Source organism: Macrosteles quadrilineatus, unplaced genomic scaffold (genome assembly GCF_028750875.1).
Source record: "Macrosteles quadrilineatus isolate MER2022 unplaced genomic scaffold, UCM_ALF_1.0 Scaffold_2__2_contigs__length_208266976, whole genome shotgun sequence".
In the NCBI taxonomy this organism is placed as follows: Eukaryota; Metazoa; Arthropoda; class Insecta; order Hemiptera; family Cicadellidae; genus Macrosteles; species Macrosteles quadrilineatus.
The window spans coordinates 203,301,763-203,309,988 of NW_026542595.1; the positions used below are offsets into that span (position 1 = coordinate 203,301,763).

At 35.7% G+C, this 8,226-nt stretch overlaps 1 protein-coding gene across 1 annotated transcript; it reads left to right on the forward strand.

Moving 5' to 3' along the window:
* Positions 1-224: 224 nt before the first annotated feature.
* LOC128985294 (calpain-B-like) lies at positions 225-7,999 on the forward strand. The gene is made up of 3 exons (XM_054404684.1): positions 225-1,940; positions 6,359-6,386; positions 7,920-7,999. Exons 1-3 carry the CDS (start codon positions 225-227, stop codon positions 7,997-7,999), a joined length of 1,824 nt encoding a protein of 607 aa, XP_054260659.1.
* Positions 8,000-8,226: the final 227 nt, after the last annotated feature.

The window sequence follows — 8,226 nt, forward strand, 5'->3', positions numbered from 1 at the left end:
TATAGTGGTATGGTATTAGTATGACACAGCCGTTGTTTAAGTAACCTTAAGCAAAGAAGTTAGGTTTTTAAAACGCTTCCTAGATAACACAGTTTTAGCACACAGCTGACGTTAAAAATGTAACTGTAAACATCTTAACCTACATAATACATTGTTTCCAAAACACAAAATTGTAAGTAGTAAATTTTACATGTCCAGTTAAAATAACCAGGAAAAAACAAGAAATGCAAGAAAATGACGATCAGACAGTATACAAATTACACAACCAGGATTTTGTATACATAAGAGATTGGTTGTTGAGAAGAGGTTATATATTTTCCGATCCTCATTTCAAGTATGACGAGAAATACGAGTGGCACCGACCATGGAAGATAATGGAGGAACCTTGTCTGTTCAATGGAGAACCGACTCAACACGATGTCTTCCAAGGAGGATTTGGGAACTGCCATTTCGAGGCTACCATGACTTGCTTGGGAGTTCATCCAGAACTTGTGAACCAAGTGGTCCCTTTTGATCAGAGCTTTTATGATAAATACGCAGGGATATTTCACTTTCGGTTCTGGAGATTCGGAAGATGGTACGACGTAGTCATTGATGACCGCCTCCCTATTCTTAAAGGAAAATTGGCGTCAACTAGAGCACCAAACAATGTTTTGTGGCCGGCTCTCTTAGAAAAGGCGTACTTAAAATTTATGTTTGGCGCATACGTAAACGAAGGGGGGAGAGAGTACGAAGTTATGCAGCATTTTACTGGTGGCGTAGTAGAGCGAATTAGACTTAGAAATGACCTTACAGGATTTGACAAGAATTTGCTCAAGGCATTTGCAAGAAGATCGCTCATTAGTTGTGGAATCCTTAGCGATTCCACCAAAGAAGGACCAACTCCTGGAAATATACAAAGGGAACACTCATACGCGATAACTGGCGTAAGAACCGTAAGTGTTCCTGGGCGTGGAGAAGTTCTTTTGATTCGTCTCAGAAATCCTTGGGGACGTTTCGAGTGGAACGGCGCATGGAGCGACGGATCAAAGGAATGGGAACAAGTTCCTGAATCTCTCAAAAAAGAATTAGCAGTGGTTAACCGAAATGATGGAGAATTTGTGATGGAATATTCAGACTTTATGTCAAACTTTGGTGTTATGGATATTTGCTATTTGAGTCCTAACGTATATTTAAGCGCGTACGGACAGAACACAGAAGTTGGACAGTGGCACTTGGATATGGTCAAGGGTAGTTGGATAAAAGGTGTGACAGCTGGAGGGTCCAAATCCCTGCATGAGAATCCCCAAATAAGGTTGAAGCTGAGCGAATTGGACGGTGACAACGACGGCGAGTGTTCCGTGCTGATTGCGTTGCTACGAAAAACACCCGCATTGGACAGTAGTTACGTAGAACTCGGGTTTAACGTTTACCGTATTTCTAACTTGAATCAACCCGCTTTAGACCAAGACTTTTTGAAAAGCAACCAACCAGTTTGCTCCTACGCCCCAGGCAACTATCGACGTGAAATAGTAGGCAGGTATGCGTTTAAGCCAGGAGCATATTGCGTGATTCCTTATACGCAAGACGGAGTAAATGGAGAATTTCTATTGAGAATTTATACTGAAAAGAAGCCGCTAATTAAGGACTCAGATTCTGCTATTAAAATAGGTCTTTCACCGGACGAAGTGCTAGACAGTGATGCACCAGTGTCACGAACACCATTAGAAACTATTAAAGAGTTCAAAATTGACCAATCAATTACAAAATATTTTCTCAAGCTGTCTGGCCCTAACAAAGAAGTTGATTGGAAAGATTTAAAGAAAATTTTAGATTTTGGCTCGAAGAAAAGAGTTTTGCCCGCTGAGGATAATAGTGACGGCTGGGGCCATTTTCTTTTTGACGCAGCAACTTTGATTTATAACAAAGTTTTCGGAACAACCAATAAAAAGAGTGTTCAAGTAAAGACAATGGGTGGTTATTCATACGATCTTTGTAGAAGTATGGTGGCTCTAATGGATACAGACCATTCAGGAAAGCTGGGGTATAATGAATTCCAAGCCTTGTGGAATATGATTAAAACGTGTGAATCAATTTATGAATTGTACAGCGATAAGGATACAGGGTTTTTAAATTCGTCAGGTTTTAAAAAAGCTTTGAAAGCACTCGATTTTAATTTCGACCTCAAGATACTTGGTTGTTTAATACGAAAATACGCGACAAGAGATGGCTACATATCATTTGAAGATTTTTTGCATTGTGTTATAAAAATAAATATTATGATGAAATTTTTCACATCCAAGGATGAAAGTACGTCACAAAAAATAAGTCTTACTTTTGAGGAGTTAATAGGAAAAGTACTATATTCCTGATTGCCCAAAGTTTATACCTGTAATAAATTACAAGTCGTGCTTAGTTTCGTGTATTCTTTAGCCTTCTTCCAAACCTAACCCATGATAGGATAAAATAAAATAGGAACTAGAAACTTAAGGCTGGAATACTTTAAGCAGTATATAAGGATTGACCTTTGTATTGGTAAATAATTCCCTTCCCCCCGAAAAGTATACAACAAAAGAATACTAGCAGTTTGCTTTTTCTACGGACGGGGGATATTAAGTATCAGTTGAAACCTTATTAGGCCTATATTCAAAACAGCCATCCCCACGCTTGGCGGATCAAACTGGGTGTATCAAACGACCCCATTTTCTACCTGCCAGATTTCTGGATCAGTTTGGATGTTGAAGAACTACCCTCTGACCGTGAATCAGTTCGGACACACGTCGTGTGTATTCATGCTACGTCAAACGGTCCCAATCGTGAATATCCATAATCCGCTGACATGGTGACTTTAGAGGTTTGAGGAATTGCAGTGCGATGACAATTCCTTGACACTCCTGCTTAAGAATGATAGACATGATCATTATTCTTCGATGCGCGACAAAAAAACGAGGTTTTGAGACATTTTGTGAGATGTATGAGCTGGCTGGAACTGGCTCGGTTGTAGACGAAGAGGTGAAATTTGTTTCCTGACGATCGGTTGTAGCTTCTCTCCCTTTCGGTTTATGTATATTCGCTTCGGAGGTCTTCCGCATTTCATTCTTAATCTTGTAAATTCACCTTGAAAACATTTAACAGTAATGTATGTAAACCAAATTGAATATATCCAAACTAACCAATACAGTTATTTTTGTTTACACGTAAATCAAAATGATGACAGTAAAAATAATCTTTATCAGCTGTTTTGTTAACTTTAGCTACAAAGGTATTGACGATATTATCTTTCAAGGGCTGTAGAACGGAAACTGGATTTTTCCGAGCCTTGTGACCAACTCCAATCGATTTATCATGGCTAAATACCACATATTGGAAAAAATAAAAATCCTCGAACAGAAAAATTTTGCGCGTACATGCGCTTGTTTTAGATTAGAGGATTGTAGTGGTGTGAAGCTCTTCCTATATCACAGCAACATCCGCGATCTTGTTATTGTTATTGTTTTTTTATTTTATCTTTGTATTTTTAACTTGATACAAAAACCATCGAAACGCCTTTAATGAGTGGAAATCTCGATCTAGATTATAATTTCGTAGATTAAAGGTGACGATGATATTAACAATGTAAGTTTCCCAGTTCTATACCACAATGATTCACGGTATTTTCCAGTTGTCAAAACTTGGGTACAATTTGATACACACAGAATATCCGCTTCCCGACCTGGATGAAAGTAACCAAAATACTTCATGATTCCACGCAATGTATAGACAAAACTGTAATTTATTTATATATATTACTAGCTGACCCGACAGACGTCGTCCTGTCCTAATGTGGTTTTATGTCAAAAGCTCGTTCATTTTCAAGATGAGCTCGTTCGCATGGCTCAATCACGTCCTGGTTGAAGTTCGTTCGCTACGCTCACTCACCTTTGGGTTGGAGCTCGTTCGCTGCGCTCACTTGCCTGCAGCTTAGCTCGTTGGCTACGCTAACTCGCCTCAAGGTTGAAGTTCGTTCGCTACGCTCACTCACCATTTGGTTGCAAATTAGCTGTTGTCATAAATTTAAAATACCCCCGCCGCAGCAAACCTGCCGACTAAGCGAATTTCCATTTGTCTGAATTGATTTTCAGTTAAATATATTTTAATAACATTAGGTTTAACGAGTACCTAGGTTTGCTGCTACAAGGAAACTAATAATGTGTGTTTTTGAGTAAAATATTGATAGCTTAGTACAAAATAAATAAATTTGCCAAGTTTGATCAAAATCTATCCATAAACAAGCAAACTACAACATTTGACAATATTCTCCATAAGAATAACATGGGAATTTTAAATTTACAATTTTTTTAATTTTCTCCGTTACTAATAATCAAACAAAAATACTTTTATATACTAAATTATTTGTTTTTTTAAGCTCTTTAAAAAGGTCTAAAGAGAAATCGGGATATTTTGTGTTTTGAGGGTCAAAAGTGAGAAAAACCAATTTTTACCCCATAAAACCCCCCGTAAAGCCCCGTTCCCATGGTCCGATCGTGCTGGTTCGCGAACTCATTCAAGTTTATCCCACTTTACACCTTTAAACCAAATTTCATCAAAATCGGACAAAAATTACTCAAGTTATCGCGTTCACGGACGTATATATATATATATATATATATATATATATATATATATATGTGTCTATATATATATATATATACATATATAAAAATTTGAACGAATGGTGTTTTTGGCCTCTGGGGACATCAAAATGAAAAAGTAAATCGGTCCCGGGTCTAGGTCTTATCGTGCCACCTACGGTAATAGCTACTTCCCTATAGGGAAATTCGCTAAAAATAATAGTGCTGCACCCTGTTGGTAAACCCATTAACTTTTTAATACAATTGAACATCACAGAATCAAATTGATTAGTTGAACCAGCTGTTAAGATTCTTTTAAATTACATTTATATGAGTACTCATAAGGTTAATATTGGAAACTTCAGAGCCACTGGGGCGGAGCCCTTTTGACAGATCTGCACGAAACTTCACACAAACCACCCTTGAATAATGCTTAATAATGCCTGAAAGTTTCATTACAATCTGTCGAGTGGTTTCGGAGTCCATAAAGGACAAACAAACAAACAAACAAGCATACATACATACATACATACATACATACATACATACAAACAAACAAACATACATTGGATTTTATATATAGATATGGGCATTGCTTAGGGAAACAAGCAAGATTCTATAGTCATTGCCAGTATCCCTGGGCTGCCTTGGCTGTCCCTGGGTTTTTAATATTAACAATTAATTTTACTCCAAAAACATAACTCTTGTATATTTTGAGTAATAAAAATATGTTGAAAAGTTTCTTATAACAGCTGCGAGCCGGCATTAAGCTTTCCCAACTTACAATGTCGTTATTGAGAATTCCAAACGTATCCGTCGTCCTGGGTTAGAATTTAATTTTAGGAAGCTAGGAATGTGTTCATTACATTTTGTAAATACAACTTGTTCACGATGAAAATATTTAGTTATTCCTATCTCTTATAAACTTAATTGTTTTAATTTTCGAAAGTGTAAATGTTTATAGAATCACAAATATTTATAAATGTGTATTCTGATTTGGTTTTAATTTGACGCAGGTAAAAAGTGGGTAGCAATTCTTGCTCACCTAACAGCGTAGTCTGGGGTTAAAAAAGTATCATAAAAAACACCAACAAATATTTTTAATCATATTCATTTTTAAAGTTGAAGATAGCCTAATCAGTTACACCACTAGAAAACACTATGCCTGGCAATGACATTTTCTTTGTCCTAGGACGTTAGTCACGAGCCCGGGATTTTTTTTACAAATATTCTTTAAAATGTTTAGTCCAAACAAGCAAATGCAGTAATTTTGTTTACACGTCAAATCCAATTATGACATTAAACATAACCTATAACTGCTGTTTTTGTGAACTGCCGCTAGAAAAAGGTATTGAAGATAACATGGGCACTTTCAAGGGCCGTATAACGGAAACCGGATTTTCCCAGCATCATGACTAACTTCAATCGATTTCTCGTGGCCAAATACCCCAAATTCAACCAGAAAAATCTAAATTCCTCGGAAGAAAATAAAATTTGCCCGTACACGCGCTTGTTATAGAGTATAGGATAGGATTTTCAATTTTTCACGTGCTTTAAGCTATTGATCTATCCTTGTTACAAAAATACCGAAGACACATTACCAGCGGAAGGCATTTCACGTTAAATAATATGAGAAGCAAAAAGTGCTAAGTTTATTATAAAATAAACTTTTGCGTAAATTTTGTACATTTTGCGTGCTAATCAACTTTGAGGAAGATTTATAGTTTAAATTAACACATTCAAACTAATGCGGAGGAAATATTGTTCAGATTCTGGACGAACAAAGGAGCTACAAAGGTGAGTATTTTACCTACGTAATGTTGCCTAAGGTAGAAAGCCGGAAGTCGATCTTATATAAAATTAAAGCATCGTCCCCTGAGTATAAGCTGTTTCTTAGTGCACTTTCTTTGGAAAATCGTAGCATACTCTAGTGCCTCATTTTGACAATCAACCTCTTAGAAATATGTTTATAGAGGAATATCATATTGGAAAACAGTTCGGAATAACAGGTAACATTCGCAGGAAACATGGTCCAAGCGCTAAATGATCGTTCGTAAGGGTGTCTTCGTACAGTAATACACATAATGTGGTTCAAATTTATTGTAAAGGTATCTCCTATTGTTAGCAAAAATTAAAGTCAAAATCTTAATTATTGTAAGCATTTTTTATACAATTTATTTCAATTGCACATAAAAAATATTCAAATTTATTATGGTGAATACATCTTACTAATATTATAAAGGTGAAAGTTTTTGTGTTTGTTTGTTTGTTTGAAGTTCAATCACGCATTAACTACTGGACAGATTGGGCTGAAATTTGGCATGATGATAGCTTACATTCCCGATTAACAAATATGCATATTCTTATCTAAAAAGTCCTCTGCCCCAGTGGCTCTGTAGTTCCTCATGTTAACCTTATGAGTATTCATATTTAAATGGAATTAAAGAATTTAGTCAGCTGTTTCAAATAAAAAGGTTTGTTCTATGATATGCAAAAGCATTAAAAAGTTATAGGATTTACCAACAGAGTGCAGCACTATTTTTTTGCACTTATGAAAACAGCTGATATAATTTGAATTAAGCAGAAAAAAACTGTGATACGCAATGAGAACTGTCAAAGAAGGATTGATTAAAGTTATGTTTATGTTTTTAATTTTATGAATAATTTGTGATATTTAGCGAATTTTTGATATTTGTTTAGTGGTAGAACATTATAGATGTGCTATGATAGATGTGTACCTACTACTCTTGTACTATTGTATACCTTAAATTTAAAGAAGCAAATGTTATCAAACTGTGTCCTTGCCCATTGCAAACAGAAAGCTTGAGCATAACTGCAATAAACATTTTACACTTATATGCCAACCCCGTACGAAGGACGGGTACTCTGCTAGTTTTGCATATGTATACAATTAAACTACTTAATGGCGTAAGCAAACACAATTTCTAAACACGATAAATGATCCAAGCAGCCAAACTAAAAAAAAAATAATTGATTGAGCTGGGATAAAAGTTGAAAGTGAATTAAAAAAAAAATGAATTGGTTGTCCCTAACTGTACAAAAGCATTTTCATTTACAAAAGGCAATCTCTAGAAACTATAATTAATGGGCCCTAGGTAAAATGTGCAGTGGAGAAAATTTCAAACAGTGGATTACCAACTAAAAGTTCAATTGCGGACTCCCTCTTAAGTTCATGATCATTTAGTTTTTTGAATCTATAGTTTGCTCTTTTCGCTATGTATTTTGATATATTACTACATGATTAGAATTAATGATTAACTTCTCAAAAATTCATTCATTTAAGAAACTAAGCATTCTCTGCATTTACAGTCAAGCCGTGCGACAATGCTAGCGCAGTTCTTGGCAATGATTCTGAAAGCTTTGGAATCCCGCACATAAAAAGGCAATAAAAGTAATTACGTTGGCTGGAGATTCACTTCAAATCCTTTCTGGCACTTGCAGCAGACTTATAAACTGTCCACTGCTACTTATGTGCAACGTAAATATGTCTTTTATCATAAAAAGATAGAGGTGTGTTGGTTTGTAGTTTGTATAATGTATTCGTTTTGTATCAAATTGTATGACATAATAGTACATTTAAACCTAAGGGTTAGAACAAAGCTATTTAATAAGCACA